Source organism: Phasianus colchicus, chromosome 11 (assembly GCF_987193195.1).
Source record: "Phasianus colchicus chromosome 11, bPhaCol1.hap1.1, whole genome shotgun sequence".
NCBI lineage: Eukaryota > Metazoa > Chordata > Aves > Galliformes > Phasianidae > Phasianus > Phasianus colchicus.
The window spans coordinates 16,480,085-16,496,853 of NC_143446.1; the positions used below are offsets into that span (position 1 = coordinate 16,480,085).

Consider the following 16,769-nt stretch of genomic DNA (forward strand, 5'->3'; position numbering starts at 1 on the left):
GTCAGCATAGAAAATGTGGGAACAGAAGGCTCTGCAGGTTAAGCTGAATACCAGCACTGGGTTTTAGTAAGCACAGCTTGTGTTACAGGCCCTCCTCATTTCCTGGGGAGGGTGTAATGATTTATTTGACAATTATCAATCAATCTTTCTCTAATGTTTCACAAACTGAAGTGTTGTGTTTGAATTGCTTTAATTCTAATTACTTCATTCACATGCACAGCATGTATTTTTCCTACAGAGTCAGAAGCGAGAGCACTGGCTAAGGAGAGGCAAAAGAAAGACAATCACAACTTGAGTAAGTTTAATTCTTCACTTTTAACTTTTAAATTTTAGTAAATATTTTAGGCTTTAAGTATTAAAGTGCTAGATTTATATATCCTGATGATGTGCGCCATCAAGTTTGTAGTAGTGGTTCATTATTTTATTCCCATAAATAAAGTATCTCTAATCCTCTTGATTAGTGTGCTTAAAACTACTATTCAACTTCCACTTTTTTTTTTGAAAAAAAGTTTAGTAAGTGGTATCATTCAAAGTAGGATTCTGTTTATTTGGACTTTTTCAAAAAGTATGCACTCAAAGTTGTTGCTGTCAGCAGAGACACTGAGAGCAACATCTAATCCAATTGCTTTTAACAAATTCATCCTGCACAGTTTGACTTAATATCTAAAATTTAAGATATATAGTCAGCTTATAGTGTTACACTGAGTAGCCCACTGATGTTTGACGTGTGTACTCAGAGTACATATTGTGGTGTCCCTGTTCATTGCAGGGGTGTTGGGTTAGATGGCCTTCGGAGATCCCTTCCAACTCCTAAGGATTCTGATTCTATATAAGCAAGTCTAAATTTTGTGTTCCTTTTCCTGCTTTAGGATTTCCTTGAGTGTATAAACTCCTGTCTCTGGATGTTGTTATACTTTTCCCTTGGAAAACATATACTTCTCATTCTTCTTGGAGTCCTATGCTAACAACCATTATATTTTCAGTCTCATTTTAGATTTGCCACTTCAAAAGCTTCACACTTTTAAAGTACAGATAGAACTGCTTCAGTGTGTCCATGCGTAGGAGAGCAAAATAAATTACTATGCTATGGATTTTAAGCTTCAGGCAACAATTTCAAAGGAGTTTAAAGAACTCTTTAATGAAAAATTTTCTACTTTGTAATTAAGTGAATATTGCTTGTAAAATTTGTGCTGTTTTCCCTACAGTTGAACGAAGAAGAAGATTTAATATTAATGATCGTATAAAAGAATTGGGCACCTTGATACCCAAGTCAAATGACCCGTAAGTATAATGTGCCCCAGGGTCTGTGGGAGGGAGGTGTTGAAAGAAAAAAGAAAACTTGGGAGAGAGGAAGAAGTTTTAAAGCATGAAAACACAAGTAAATATTTGTGATAAGTTCCCAGAAAGGCAGGTTGTAGTTCCTTTAAGTGATTTCAGTGTTCCTGACTTGACTTAACTTTTACCTAATGCTGGTTCGATAGCAGGGAGCCCTCCTTGCTCCAGAGCTTGAAAAAGCATCACCTAAATCAGAATCATTGAGGCTTTGGGGGAGAATTTCCATTATTTTTTAACTCATAGCTACTTCCTTAGAGGCTCTTCGGCTTCCTCTAAGGCAAGGCATTATTATGTATAATCAGCCTACAGAACAGGTGGATCTTTGGTCTGATAATCAATACTAAATTTTATTTGAAAAATTCAGTGGAAAAGAAGGTGAAATAGTGATGCAGGCAACCTCTGTGTGTGGTGGGAATATGTGGGAGAGGCAATATGGGAGCCATGTGCCCCTCAGTGAAGAAGCTTCACACCTAGGTTGCAACCTGCATTTGTATTTTTAGTTAAGTTTAAAACTTCAAATTCTCTGCTGTATTGGACTTTTTTCTTCCTACTATAACACAGCTGTGATAAAGTGCCACCGGAAAGATTACTTCAAGCTCGAGGACCTCATGACTCTTTCTACAGGAGCACCAGCTCATAAATGCTCCTTTATGAATGCGAGAATCCTTGCAGTCTTTTAATTACCCAGCTGAAATCAGGCAATCACCCCTAGAGCAAGCAGTATGATTTTCTTGAGTGGTGATTGTGGCTTTTTTTTTTTTTTTTGCTGTTGTTGTGCAGAGAAAAGGGAAGGAGCTCAGGACTTCATCCCTGTGTGCAGTGCTGTTCCCAGGGCAGAGGGCACGGGCTGTGGGAAGCCCAAACCTCTTGAGCAGTGCTTGAGCTCTGCGTCCTTCATCTGGGGCTGTGCTCACTGCGATTTGCCTTGCAAGAGCTGTGCTCTGGCCCCCTCTAGCGCATTTCAAAAGCCTTCTGCCTTCATCAGCTTGGCAGGAATATTATATAACATGGGGTGTAATCCTAGCTGCTGGTATGAAGGTACTGACTTCCACATGAAGTCTCCCTGAGTCTCTTAGCTTTTCCTTTTGTGTTGATTTCAAAGGGATATGCGATGGAATAAGGGAACTATTCTAAAAGCATCAGTGGACTACATCCGTAAGCTGCAAAGAGAACAGCAACGCACAAAGGAACTTGAGAACAGACAGAAGAAATTGGAACATGCCAACAGGCACCTGCTGCTCAGAATACAGGTTTGCTGATAAATAATTTGTGAGTGCTCTTGGTGTTGTAGTGTGCAGCTGCGAGTAGTTGCGACTGAAGTTCTTAGTAGGAATTTGGGCCGGGGGGCAACAATTCTAATTAATGGTAAGCAGTGCTGAGATGGCTGCAGGATTTTTATGAAATAAAGCAGGGTCCATTAGTTTTCAAAAGTAAAAAATACAAATCATGCACACAAAAAACAAACACACCAAACAGCTGAAGCCCTCTGCAGGCTGGTTGCTGTGTGCCAGGCTGGCTACAGGAGAGCCCTGAGCCACAGCTAATCCACAAAGCAGATAATGAAGCTAGAAATACCTGAGAGTCAAGTGTGGGAGCAAACAGCTTTAAAATAGAACAGCCTGGCATGAGCTTCAACGTAGCTTTTGTACTTCACTGAGCAGTCTGTTTGCTCGAGTGAGAAGATAAAGAAACATGGCCCTTCTGCGGGGCAACATCAAGCAGTGGTATTTCAAAGCCAAGTCAGATCACTTTTTAAGCATCTTTCATCTTCTTTTCCTTTACCCATCTGCTCTGGTTCCCTCTTCAATCAAAATAGCGTAAAAGAAAAAACCAAACAAACCCTAGCCCTTGAATAATGGGAGATGTATCTTCCAGCAAATAACCTGAAGTCCTTATTTTCCCTTTTTGTGTTGATTTTGATTGAGTGTGGAATAAGGAGCTCCTGTGTACTCTGATTTTGGCACATTATCTGGTGGAATTGCTGCTGCTGCTTCTACCTTCTCTGATCCTACAGCATGCCATTATGAGCTTGTTGTCTTAGTGTGGAAATGGAAAGGGCTATTAATCAGCCTCAGTGATAAGAATATCCAGGAACAGGGCAATCACAACAGTGATTGTGACTGCTTAATGTAATGCATAAATAGAAGCAAAACATCTCTCTTGCTGCCATATTTGAAAAAGGGCACTTATTTCATTATCTGCTTTCAGTCGAATGCATCTGTGATGAAATGGGAGAGTGGGCTTTAAGCCTTATACAACCAGGATTCTTTGAAACTTTGTGTGAACTCCAAAGCCTTCCTATGACTTTCCCGTATATTTTTAGTGCAGGAGTAATATTGCTCAGTTCTGGCTGACCTCTTCACTTTCCCCTTTACAAGAGCTTCAGGGTGAGAAGCATGCATTGCAGTGTTGCAGCAGGAAGTAGCCACCTCATATGGACAAACTCTGTTTTCCTATACAACTTTTAAAAAGCACGTAGCCTCTGTTTCTGCTATTTCAGTTTTTTTCAGCTCTTTCTGTGTCAAGCTTCTAAAGCATGATGCTGGCTTTAGAAGGGGCCTGAGGGGGAATGCATCTGTTCTGCAGGGCGTTGAGTTAGATTCTGAGAACTGTGAAGGACCTGTATTTTGGTAGTACTCATCCACCTCTTCAGGAGAATATTATGTGGATGAAAATCTGCAGGGTAGGAGTACGCAAGGTGCAGATGTTTGCTTCTATCAGAAAAGGAAGAAGCAGTTTGTGTCCAACAAAAGAAAACTGTAGGTCAGGTTACACAAAATCATCAGATGACAGATTTTGCTTTCAGATTGTTAATTTCTCCTTTTATCCTCTTTCCCAGGAACTTGAGATGCAAGCTCGGGCACATGGACTGTCCCTTGTTCCATCCACAGGCCTTTGCTCCCCTGATATGGTCAACAGGGTCATCAAACAAGAACCTGTGCTGGACAACTGCAACCAAGACCTCATGCCGCACCACACAGACCTGTCTTGCACTACCACCCTTGATCTCACTGATGGTACCATCACCTTCAGTGACAACCTCGGAAACGTGACTGAACCAACTGGCACTTACAGTGTTCCTGCTAAAATGGGATCCAAACTGGAAGATATCTTGATGGACGATACCCTCTCCCCCGTAGGAGTAACTGACCCTCTGCTTTCCTCTGTGTCTCCTGGTGCATCAAAAACGAGTAGCAGGCAGAGCAGTGTGAGCATGGAGGACACTGATCATGCTTGTTAGCAAATACTTGGCACACCTTTCATAAACTGCTTTGGTTCTTGATCAGTAGATTAAATATTTTGCCTTTTGTAGAATTTTTTTTGATTTTTTTTTCTTGTGCTTCATCAGTAGCCCAGTGTGTGCGTGTGTGTATATATTATATATATAGGATTTTTTTTAGAATTTTTGTGAAGAAACTTGTATATTCTATTTTAAAACTACCAACGCCTCCGATTATATTGTACAGCATATGTACAGTATCTGTGAACTGGATTCGACAAGAACTTTTGAACTGGTCAAATCTACTCAAAGCAATAGAATTACAAATGACGAGTCTGCTTCTATTCGGGGGGAAGGGGGAGTCATAGAATTGTAAATGCAACCTATTTACGTGGAGACAAAATGTAAAGTTACAGAATGTAAAGATACCAAAAAAGAAGTCCAATTTGTAATTGTATTGATTTAATAGTGCTGCCTTAAAGATACAGTGTCTCTCAAACTTTGATCCTTATAGACAAGTGTTTAGGGAAGAAGAAAAAAGCAAACTACTCCGTTCCATTCGGAATACGAGAAATAACAAAAGTGTTAAGAAAGCCTCTTTGTGTTGTTGGTGATATAAAAAGCTCTTGCTGAAAATGAAATAGAAATTACAGGGAGATGTGAGTCTCTTCCTCAGAGTGCTTTTTGATTTTACTCTGAGCTGATTTGGGTTTTCCTTTTGATCATGGTATGACTTTCTTTTGGATTTTAGTTTTGTTTTGTAACAGGCATTGATGACTTGCCACCAGTAAACCAAGAAAGGAGCACTATAGATTGGTATGCACTCTTTGGACGATAATAATTGATAGGTTTTAACAGCTGGGCACATTACGTTGTACATATCTAATTGGCTTTTTTTTTTAAATTGCGTTGTACAGTTTATTCTGATTTGCATGGGTTCCTCAGTTACCTTCAGCCTTTCGTTTTAAATATATTTGTATTTCCTTTGTAAGAATTTGCCTCTTAATATTGCAACATTTCTTTTTTTGACATTTTAAAAACTCATTGGAAGTTTTCTGCGTTCTTTGTAAACACTTGAAAGGAAGCTTTTATGCAGGGTTCTGTGTTTTAAGAGAGATTTTGAAAATATTTTGTATATTACAGTCTCACTTTGAAAATGTTTTTAAACACGTTTAAGGTAGAGTTCAAATGTAGATTAGGTAATAAACAAAACTTGTAGAGAAACTGAACTTACGTATTTATTTTTAGTGATACAGAAGAAGTAGTAATATGCTTGGAAACATAACTATGTAGTAGATATACCCCTCATAGTAATTTGTGTTTTATTTCAGCACTGGCGCTGATATTAAAAAAAAAAAAAAAAAAAAAAAAAAAACCCAAAAACAACAAAAAAAGAGTAAATTACTGTATCTGCAAATAACTGTTACTTGATAACAATGTTATTAATTTTTAACATGCAACAATGTTGTAAAAGTAGTTTGGTGCATTATCTACTCAAGTGTAGTCCTATGCAATAACGGTAGTTATACTTGTATTATATCAAGCCTAGATGTTTTACAGAGATGACATATGGTGTTAGGAGCTAGACTGGTTGAATGGATTTCTCAATAGCAGCCTACAAATGACTTGCAAGTGGCAGGCAAGCATATCTCATTCAGAATGAAGTGCCTTAAACTCTAGTTGTAGTCTTCCCCGACTAGCACTGACTGAAGTGTGACATAGGAGAGAGCAAAGGGTGTTGTTTGTAGGAGGTTGAAGTATGGCGTGGTGCCTACGTGTAGAAAACAAGAGCTTCCCATTCTCCTTTGTGCTACACTGGAAATGATAGAGAATAAAATAAAGTAAAAACTAAACATAGCAGAACAGTTAATGACTTGAGTGCCAATTTGGCAGGCTCTGTAAGGAAACCATGGTCACAACGGTTGCAGTGCTCAGAACTTCAATGTGAATTGACAGGGATGGGGAAGCACTGTAGCTGGGGAGTTCTGTAGCTGTGCTGGGGCTCGCTGAGCTTTCAGGTGAGCATTTTTCCTACAAAGGCATCCTGGAGTGCCTGGCCCCATGACTCCTGGTGCTGGCAGCAGTGGTTATGGGGCTCGGCAGGGTTGCAGCTTTCTGTGATAGTGCTTTGGGGTTGCTCTGTCCCTGCATTAGCCTGGATGCAGCTGCTGGGTTGTGGCTTTTTTGAAGGAGGAACTGGAGTTACGCGATAATGATGCCTCACCCCAGACAGTTTTTGGAACTGTGTCTTTCCTTTGGTGGGTGAAGCTCTGGCCTGGGGAGGATGTGCTGGCAGGTGAAGATTATCAGGGCTGTGACATGACATGACTGTGACTGTAACACAGGGCTGTGTTACCTTTCCTGATGGTAAATGGTAGCTTAAAATGGAGCAGTTCTGTAGCGTTATGCAATGAAATCAGGGTGTGCTCCCATGGGTGTAGAAACTGAAAACCACTGAGTATATTGAATAAGGCTTTTAGTTTGATGTCTATGCTGGTCATTCAGAAACTGAAGTCTAAACTGTGGTATATAAATACTCTTCACGCTTACATGAAGCCACTGGTACTCAGTGGCAGCCCTGACTTCTGAATTTTGGCTCTGTGCTGTGTGGAGGTGAGTTAGGACTCCAAGCTGTTGTATCAAGAGCTGTGTTTCTTGCTAAAAGTGATAGTGACTGCAGCAGTGGGACCATGTGTTCTGTGTGCTGTGTTGCTCTGGGGTAACACACAACTCAGCTGTGACAGTTTGTTGTTCCCCCACCCGTTCCTGTAGGCCACAGCCCTCTGAGTTTTCTCTTTTTGAGTGGAGACACGTTCCGTGTGCAGTGGGGGACACCTCCAGGAGATGCAGACCTCTTGGGTACTTGGTGATGTTATTCCCCTTTTGTGCACTGTGGGATGTGTGTGACTCTGATATTTTACAGGGGATCCCGAACAGAGGGCAGAGACAGCAATTAGAGGCAGAGATGGAGCAAGATGGACAGCTGTTGCCCCTCTGCCTCTCTGATGATGTTGTGGATGACACTGGGCCCCAGGGGTTGGGGTGCTGACCAGTTCTCACTTTGCCAAAGCTATGCTACCACCAGGAACGTGCAGAGCACCGTGGAGTTCTTCCTTTCTGCTTTTGGCCTAGAAAGCAATATTTAACTCTTACGACCTGTAAAAGCAAAAAAGGTACGCAAGGAAAGCACAAAGCACAAAATAATGCACTTACGTTTATATTTGTTTGACATAAAATGCACTGGGGGGGAAGCTGATGTTGATAATAGTATAAATACCTATATTTCTTGAAGAAGTGACATTAATTACTGCCTCTTGCTATAATGCTTGGTACTGTAATGTTGATATTCATCTGCTGTTGACTGCAGCAATAATTTGTGTATGGTCCATAGCACTGTAAATTATGGATCAATATTAATGTATCCAATGAAATAATTTGAACTGTTGTTCTTGATAGATGGATTAAAGCATTTGGTTTTTCACATACGTGTGTGTAAGCCACTCGTTTTCTGTGTAAGTGAACCTTGTTGATTTCTTTGTGCGTTCGAAGTCCCAGCCGTGCTCCCGTGTCTGTGCCTGGCAGTGAGTGTCTCCATGTGCCTGGTGTCACCCCACATCTGGCTGCACCAGGGCTGTCCAGTTGTGTGTGTATTGCTGTAGCACCAGGGGCTGAAGCTATGGAACAGATCTCACGTGGGAAATACATGCGAGGAAGCAACGTTTAACACCAAAACCTGTCTACCAGATTGACCCCAAATTACGGCCCAGTGTAAAGAACAAAATGTGGACACGTGTCATTCTGTCTGTCCCCTTCACTGGGCTCTTTGGCCTCATACACCAAGGGGCCATTTGCCCAGACCACCACCACCAGCTGCCACATGCCAGGCATGGGCTTGGCAATGCCTTGGGACACCCGCAGCTGTCCCACTGTCACTGCTGCTGGGCCGCATCCCTTGCAGGAGCCCTGCACAGCCTGCCTGCTGCTTGCCCCCAAAACCTCCTGGGTCATGCCTGGAGCTACAGCCAGCACTGGTGAGGAGATTTGTTTTGTCTTCCACCCTCATCACTTTCCTGTCTCAGATGTTGCTCTCATCCATCCCAGTCCTGTTCCTCCACAGGCTGTGCTCACACCGTGCAGTCCTCGCCTTCTCTGTGGACGTTGCTGTGGCAGCGGGTGTAGTTAATGTGTTGTCTCAGGGCTTTCAAGCCTGAAATAATTACAACAAAATGCACAGAATTTTTGAAATTGGCTTCTTGAAAGTCCATTGACTACTGAGGTACACAAAATGCTTGTTAATTCAAGTTAATTTAATCTGCAAACAAATCGATTCACCTGACTTTGCTAGGAAGAAGCAGAAAAGTGCTGCACGTTCTTTGCAGAGGATATTTGAGTTAGATGTTGTGAGTGCTTCCAACAGGCTTTGCAGGGCTGCCCCTTTACAAGTTCAGTTCTTTTTTAGGATGTGGTGGTGTGGTTCTGCAACGGTCAGTTTTGTTGTCAGAAACGCAGGATGGCTTTTTCTAGGTTAAGTTGGAGTGGTTTGGTGTATTTTGGCTTGCATGGGATCAACTCTGTTAGCATTTTGGGAGTTCATTTCTAGCTGGTGGTGGTGGGAGCAGCTCTGCTATCTTCGTGCGTTGTGGCTGGATTGCAGGACCACGAGAGGAGTAGGAAGAAAACTTGGCTGGGTTTAATAGCTGTAAAAAGTTGGTTGGACTATTACAGTGAAAGGCGACAGCAGTGCTCCTTAGGAGTCTTTTATTTCCTTTAGACAAATCTGAAAAATTCTGTACAGGAGATGACGATGGATGGATGAGGTTGCCAGCGCAGGTAGGGTCTGGCTTGCAGGGAAAGCCAGCTGTGGGCATTGGGATGCTGAACTGCAGGGCTGGACCATGCAGTGCTGCATCCCCGTGTCATGCTGTCCTCCCAAGGGACTGCCTGGTGTCCCCCTGTCCTATTTGGATGGAGTGTTGGACGTTCATTAAAGCAATGGGAACAGTGGGTGTGCAGTTTTAATGAGGGCAGCATCCATCAGTGGGCTCAGAGCTCAGTAAAGATGCTGGCTGCACCTCAGTGCCTGCAGACCCACAGCATCTCCTGCAGCTGCTGCTGTGCTCCGAGATGTTTGCTCAGCCAATTTAAATACATTTAGCCAGAATCTTTCTGTATCTGTTCCAGACCCCTGGCCTGATCCCTGTTCTACATAGGGTATGTTGAACACTACTATTGATAGTCACAATAACTGTTGTACAGTTGATCATTAACAATTATGTTCTCAGAGCCCTGAGAACAGCTGAGAAGCGGTTTGCAGAGCAGACAGATGGGACAGAAGTGGCTTCAGAACATGCACATAGTAAAGGATCCCCAAAGGCTCTCCCACCACCGATGCAGTGTTGTGCAAACAGCTCTATGAAGGACTTGGGATGGGCAGAGTGCAGCTGGGTCCCGCACGACTTTCTGCATCTTGGAGCAATGCACCATGGAAGGTAATGGGAAAATAAGAAGTTTCTAGGTTTAATGATGATAGTTCAATTTGAAAAGCAGGAATTACAGCTGAATAAATGAAAATAAATAAATTTTAGACGTGCGCACACACAAATGTGTTCCATACAATGAGGTGTATTTTAAAAAGTTCCTGCTTTGTTAATAATATTTTCTGCCTCCTTCCCCTGATCTTTCAGTGACAAGCCTGGCAGAGGCACTCTTTATCAGATGCTGAAGCAATTTAGTTGCTGTCACATGCCTTTCTTGATATACACGTATTAGTCACACAGCCTTTTTATGTTCTTTAGCATATTTTAGTATGTAATTAAAAACATGGCTATCTGCTGCTAAGCAACCAAGCATGTCAGAGGTTGATTATATTCTGTCACCTGCAGGAGGAAGGGGGTAAAATAATAATCGGTGTTGATTTTTTCAGTCTTAATTGAGCTCTGGCTCCTGTGATGTGTTGTTACACACAGATCAGTTCCTGAGGACATGTGTGTGGGGACAGCTGGCAGTGACCCACAGCCGTGTCCCCATCACCAGTGTCAAATGGTTCTTAGATGTTGGGCTTCTGGTGGCGATGTAAGTTGTGGCTCTTTGGGTTCCTTCCTGTTGGGCTGTGCAGAATTGACCTCCCATGGGGCTGGAGTGCCTTTGGGTGTCTGAGTGTTCACAGTGAGTGATGAAGTGGATGTTCATCAATCTGTCTCTTGAGCATGTGCACATATACACACACGTGTTGCATGCAGCAATGGAATCATTATTCTAAAAGTTGTCCAGTATTAATAGCTTTTATTGCTTCAGCAGAACAGAATCCAGTACATCAGCACAAATTGATAAGATAGAAAGAAAGAAACAAACAATAATGCCGTAAATAATTCAGAGGCTGTTTGTGGATTGTGATTCTTTTGATTCAACCTCCAGAGAGGATGACATTGCCTTTACGTTTTCCACAATCAGCATGTGATACATTGCCTGTCCTGTGCCTGCTGGGACCCTTGACGTGGTACTGAGGCTGCTCGGAGTTGACAAGCTTACTGGGTGTCCCCTGATTTCTCTTGGCTGCCCCAGGTGATCCTTTTCACCTGCAGTGGGAAAAGCCCACTGTTGTTTCTGGTTCTTGCAATTTTGAATGTGCCAAGAAAATGAACTCAGAATGCCAAATTCTGAGGGATGTACCCCAGCTTGATATAGCATGGAAATTTTATTTGGTGACTTTGAGATATTCTGCTTCTTTTCTATGCTCTAACAGCCAGCTACACCTATTAACTGCAGGGCCCAATGGGCAGCAGTGGGACAGTGCTGGACAAGGTCATGGATTAACCAATGAAGGGAACAAGTCCCACTTCCCACCAAAGGAGAGACAAAGCTGCTAAGAATTACAGTATGGGCATTGTTTGTTTTGACTGTGAGTGATCCTCTAACAAGTTCCTTTCCAACTACAGCAATCACAGTAGGCAAACTAGGCTGATATACTTGCTTCAGAGAGCTCAGACGCTTTCATAATTCTGCAGGAATTCATGCTGCTGTATTCATTCTCCCTTAAATTCAGCTCTGCCCACCCACCCACGGTGTTGAGCAGCTCTGGGAGCAGGCAGGATGCTGGGCACAGCTGTGCAGCACTCACAGGATGGCTGTCCCCTCTTCCAGCATCGTCCTGCAGTCCTTAACCCACAGCTTGTAGGCACCTTTCAGTGTCTCCTCGCTGATGTCATTGAATATCTCTGTAAAACAAAGCTTGGAGTTAGCTGGGTGTCCAGGGAAGCTTTTCCTGCTGTTCATGATAATTCCCTAGGATGAGGACTCCTCTGAGCAGTTTATAAGAGCCTGGTTTGTTGGGAGTGCACAGAGGCTGAGATTGGTGGAAATATTCTGGGTATGGATGTAAGGCTGCAGCCTGGTCCTATGCATTGCTTCTGCATTAAGATTTTTTAATGTCTTATAAGTAAGAACATCTCACCTAAGTTGCTGAACAGATATTTTGCTTTCCAGAATTAGTTCTAGACATCAAATTCCTTTCAGCAAGGACAACTTAACAACTATTTTCAAGTGTAATGAAGGTTCTTTTTCCTTGTATGACTCTGATGGTTTGTCTGTCCTAGCACTGTGTTTAGGCTGTTGGTTTGCAAAGCAAAACCAGTCAGTACCCATCCAACTCCTGGTTCCACACTCAAACCCTATGGCTGAGAGAGATGTCCCAGCACTCCCTGAGCTCTGACTCAGGGGCCGTGCCCACCTTTCCCTAACACCCAACCAGAGAGAGCAGAGATCAGCGCCTGCCCTTATGAGGGAGCTGTAGGCTGCCATGATGCCTCCCCTCAGATGTGACCCACTGGGTCTTGGTCCATTCTAAAGACCCACGCAAGCGGGCTCAGCCTTCCAGCAGGATTGCTGTGATGCTAAGGAAGGACCACAAACACCTCCATCGTGCTCTTCAGCACATCCCCATGCTCTGTACCTGCCACGCCGAGGCCGGTGGGCAGCGGCATGCGGGGCTGCCCTCCTCCGTGCCGCAGGCGCTCTCTCAGCGCCGCCTGGATGAGGGCCCAGCTGCAGGCACCGTGCCACACAGGCAGCTCCAGGCCCCGCATGCACTGGATGATCTGCTCCTTCTCTTCCGCCGTGATCAGCCCCCGCGTGTGGGCCACGTACGTCATGAATGCCATATCAATGGTCACGGCTTCTCCGTGCATCAGCGATGGCAAAACCCTCTGAAATGGAGCAAAGGGAGGGTGGGAGAAAAGGGTTGGGTTGCTGAGTATACGAATAACTACTTATTTTCTAAAGAACCCATGAGAATTAACATTCAGCTCTGAGCTGTAGTAGCATGTGTATGCTGTGGGTCAGTACCTTGTGATTTACGGTTTGCAAAGGATAGTCTCTTTTACATGTGATTAATGGCATGTTATATCTCCCACAGGGATCCAGGATCCAATTCTCCTGTTCAAATTACTGATGAAGTGCACAATAGGATGGAGAGAAGAGCTCTGAATTTTGCATAAGGTCTTGATCTCCCCACTCATTTCTCAGTGGCAATTTTGCCCCCAGCAATATGGGCTGTGGTCTCTGTGTCTTTGCACTCGTATAGTTAGTGCTGGTGGTTTCTAATGGCTCCACTGAAATCTGGTCACCTCTGTGCCTTGGTAGATGCTTGGCAAGAAAGCAATAGCAACTTCCTGAATACAGAACACAGCTGGGCTGTGGGGGAAATGGGGCAGCAAAATGCATTTCCTGAGCCAGCAGGACCAGGCTGGGTGTATTGGGTGCTCTTCAGTTGTTTGTTCGGTTATTGTGTTTGGCTGAGCTACATTTACACTGAGTTTTCATGTTGCTGTTTGACTGACTTTTTTTTTTTTTTTTTAATGAGGTAATGCAGCATGAAGCCTGTCACTCACCATTTCCAGCTCTGGGCTTATAAGGTGACCAAAATCCACCAGTCTGTCCAGGTCATCTTCCCAAAGGTTGGGAGCCAGCTCCTCCAGCATGGTTTCAATGGCAATCCTGGTGGTCTGCAGTGCAGCATCCCCACGGTTGGTAGAGCCACTGTAAGACTGGAACTTGGTGTCCAGCAGGTATTTGCCGTGGCTCTTGAGCAGGTCAAACAGCCCTTTGTGCTTCATGAGCGCCATCTAGATTAGAGAACAGAAGAGGTAATCATAAACAACTACGTGATCCGTGTTATTTGCTGCTGACAACAGAGTGTTTCAATAGAGTGAAGTACAATTGTGCTGCAAAGAAATACCTGTGCATTTGGCACAAGGGCAAATTCTACTCTCTAGGGAAGAGAAGTTAGGAAAGTACTGCAACATATGAGGCTTCAGAAAGGATTTTTCTTCTCTCTTTCTGATCCTGCCACTATAGCCCTCCTGCATTGGAAACTGGGTTTCCCAGTGCCTGCCAAAAAATTTCCAGATATCCTCAGGGAGTTGCCATGGTGCAAACAAAGAAAAATGCTACTGATGAGCTTTTATTCTAATACACTTGAACAGCTTGAACTCTGCTTAATCAAAAGTTTTCCAAACTCTACAGGCATAAAGCCATTTACAGTGTACTTCCCAGGTAATTTTAGAAGTAGAATTTGTCTCATAGGAGATTGATTGACCCCAATCATCATACCCCTCGAGGTAGGTGCGAATGATCTTGCAGATTATTAATCCCCAGAATAATGAGCCTCAAATTGTCTGTGAGCAGTTCATTTAAATGTGCTATGGATCGGTCTCTTTCTTACCTGGTTGTGCCTTTTGTCTGTTGGGCTTTGAGTTTGGGAGTTCGTTTACATTGTGTATAAAGGAAAAAAATAGCAAATTTAGTGGCTGTAACTGTATAGATGCATATAGCTATGTAGATGTAGAGCTATATGGATATATAAATATACTGTATAGATATACAGAGAGTTACAAGTACCATTGCAGACTTGGTGGCCCACCTTGGAGTCCACGAGGCTGCCTAAATAATGCTGGAGATGCTGACAAATATCTTACCATTATTTCATGTTTAAAAGCTGCAGTTGCAGGAGTTCATACCTTTAAGATTTCCCCAAGGCCATTGGAGATGTGTCGCCGGGGAATGCTCTGAATGAAGGATCTATCCAGAAAGCTAGCTACTGGGGGGGTGTATCCCCCAAGCTTGTTCTTGCACTGGAGGAAGTTCACTCCGTTCTTTGCTCCCACGCTGGCATCAACGTAGGAGAGGAGGGTGGTTGGGACGCGGATGTAAGGAGTGCGTCTTCTATAGAGGGAAGCAGCTAACCCCACAATGTCCAGGCAAACACCTCCTCCAATGGCAATGATGGGCTCTGTTCGCCTGTCAATGCTGAAGTTCTGTACTTCTTGCAGGATGTTCAAGACCAGGTCCATGGATTTCGTTTCTTCTGTGGTCGGCAGGGCGAGGATTTTGTGCTGCACGTTGTTCTCTTCAAAGTAACGCCGGACTTTGGAGCCATAAAGTTCATCCACGACTTTATCTATGACAATAAAGCGCCTCAGCCTCCTTTTGCCACTAGTGGTTAGCTCGAGTTGCTGGGTGTCAGTGGTGTGACCCCAGAGGAGAGTAGTGTTAGAGGGATCCAGAATGTTGTGTGTTTCTACCACTTTGTAGCAGAAATAGATGGGAGCTTCAACTGTCCAGGAAATCCCACCTTCGAAGACACATTCACCTCTGGAAAGGATGAGAAAACATAGCTTGCAATCATTATCTTCCGCTTTTGTACCCTGCATGTCTGAACTGGTTTAAGGAGGTAACCAAAGGTGGGGAACATGTGGCATCTCTGCCTGTGCACTGCAGTACTGTGGGGCTGCAAGATGGATAAACCTCATCACATCTAAGTGAAAAGTCAGATGGATGAAATTCCATGTGACAATGACAAAACAGAACCATAAGGGTTGACGAAATAAGTAATTTCCCTTCCAGTTCTCATTTGTCAACAAAACAGCAGAAAACCCCAGACCAATAATTTCAGCTTCCCAGAAGGGAAGGGAGAAGTGATTCTCAACATTTTTCAAAGGAAACCTCGTCTTCCTGGTAGATTTTGATGGTAAAATTTGACTTACTCCCATCTACCTTCACACACCCACACAGACCTCCAGAGAAAGCAGTATCTCTTCCATATATTGGTAAGAGTAAATAGACATTTCTCAAAACAAACATGATAGAAAAAGGAAGTGCTGCTAGACAGGGAAAGAAAGCGACTTGGGAGTTACTTAATAATAGCAAGAAAGGACCAAACAAAACGATGAAGTGTATTTTATGAGACTCTTCAGCTGCAGCTGGAGAAAAATTGAAAGTTTCTGTGAAACTTCAGTTTGTTTTCTGAATGAATGGGTGGCTCATTGGATAATCAGGTTTCTCTACATGCCTGATTTCTTTCCACATGCCTGATCTTCCTCTTACAGGTCTTCGGGGCACTTCTCTGCTTTCTTTGATACCAAACTCCCTCTGAATCTGGCCCTAACTCTTTTAATGTTAAGCAGTGTGGATTTATACCTTCCAAAAAATTCTTCTGACCTTTTAAAACACAGTATTACTGAAAGCATTATTGTGCACATTGTAATGCACAAACGTATGTCTTCAGTTTGTAATTTTGCTGCACCTGCATTCATCTCCAGCATGTGACCCTTAAGAGACATGACAATTTTGGATGTTAGTTGGTGAAATTGGCTTTGGATGGCACAACCAAGACCCATCACAGCCCCTCAGCTGTATGAAAACAGCAGAGAATTTGCAGCTGAACATCCCCTTGTTGAAGGATAGCTCGACTGAGGTGCATCCCACAGCACACTTTGCACAGCCAGAGCCATCCAGCCATATTACCAATGTACTGGGAGCAACATGAGCTCCTATACTTACATTTTTGCTTCAGAAAGAATTATCTCGTCCTCGAGATCGGAAAGGGTTTCTCCTTTCTTGACCCGGCACCAGGTGCTCTTGACTCGCACCAGTTGGAAGTCTGTCTGCTGGGGCTCCTCGGGTGCTGCAGCCACAGCCATCGGCGCAAAACCCTCTTCTGACACCGGCATGTTTCTAGGAAAGTCAAACCTCTGCTAGGAGATCTCATGTAGCTTGGTGACTTTGAGGTGCTTTTTAAAGTCTCCAGGTGACCAGATGTTGGAAGGGGAGGTGGCACGGAGAGCAATTACAAAACAAAGATTATCTAATCTGAGATGTGAGTTAGGAGTGTGAGGAGCATCTGAAGACACGTGCAGGCTCCAGGATGGGGTTGTATAAT

The 16,769-nt window shown here is 43.5% G+C and overlaps 2 protein-coding genes across 7 annotated transcripts in view; one reads left to right on the forward strand and one right to left on the reverse strand.

Annotated features, from left to right (window-relative positions):
- The window catches only part of MITF (melanocyte inducing transcription factor), a 100,621-nt gene extending 92,583 nt beyond the window's left edge, over positions 1-8,038 (forward strand). For 4 of the 6 annotated variants that reach the window (XM_090148425.1, XM_090148423.1, XM_090148421.1 and 1 more), the window contains 4 exons: positions 221-295; positions 1,206-1,281; positions 2,438-2,585; positions 4,175-8,038. In XM_090148425.1, the coding sequence (XP_090004551.1) occupies positions 221-295; positions 1,206-1,281; positions 2,438-2,585; positions 4,175-4,576 (701 nt within the window). In that variant the 3' untranslated portion in view covers positions 4,577-8,038. The remainder of the gene's footprint in view (positions 1-220; positions 296-1,205; positions 1,282-2,437; positions 2,586-4,174) is intronic. The other 2 variants (XM_031605916.2, XM_031605933.2) reach the window with 1 other exon arrangement.
- A 2,789-nt stretch (positions 8,039-10,827) lies between these two features.
- LOC116239526 (uncharacterized) lies at positions 10,828-16,560 on the reverse strand. Its single transcript, XM_031609646.2, has 5 exons — positions 16,391-16,560; positions 14,569-15,202; positions 13,441-13,674; positions 12,504-12,756; positions 10,828-11,769 (listed from the first exon to the last, which is right to left on the reverse strand). The coding sequence occupies exons 1-5, from the start codon at positions 16,558-16,560 to the stop codon at positions 11,669-11,671; spliced, it is 1,392 nt and encodes a 463-aa protein (XP_031465506.2). The 3' UTR covers positions 10,828-11,668.
- Between the last annotated feature and the right edge of the window lie 209 nt (positions 16,561-16,769).

Coding starts and splice junctions, on each gene's coding strand:
- LOC116239526 (XM_031609646.2), bottom strand. CDS start 16,560: ATGCCGGTGTCAGAAGAGGGTTTTGCGCCGATGGCTGTGGCTGCAGCA. Junction 13,675..14,568: donor GCCTTGGGGAAATCTTAAAG/GTATGAACTCCT, acceptor TCTCTAATCTAG/ATGGCGCTCATGAAGCACAA. Junction 11,770..12,503: donor CACCGGCCTCGGCGTGGCAG/GTACAGAGCATG, acceptor TTTGTTTTACAG/AGATATTCAATGACATCAGC.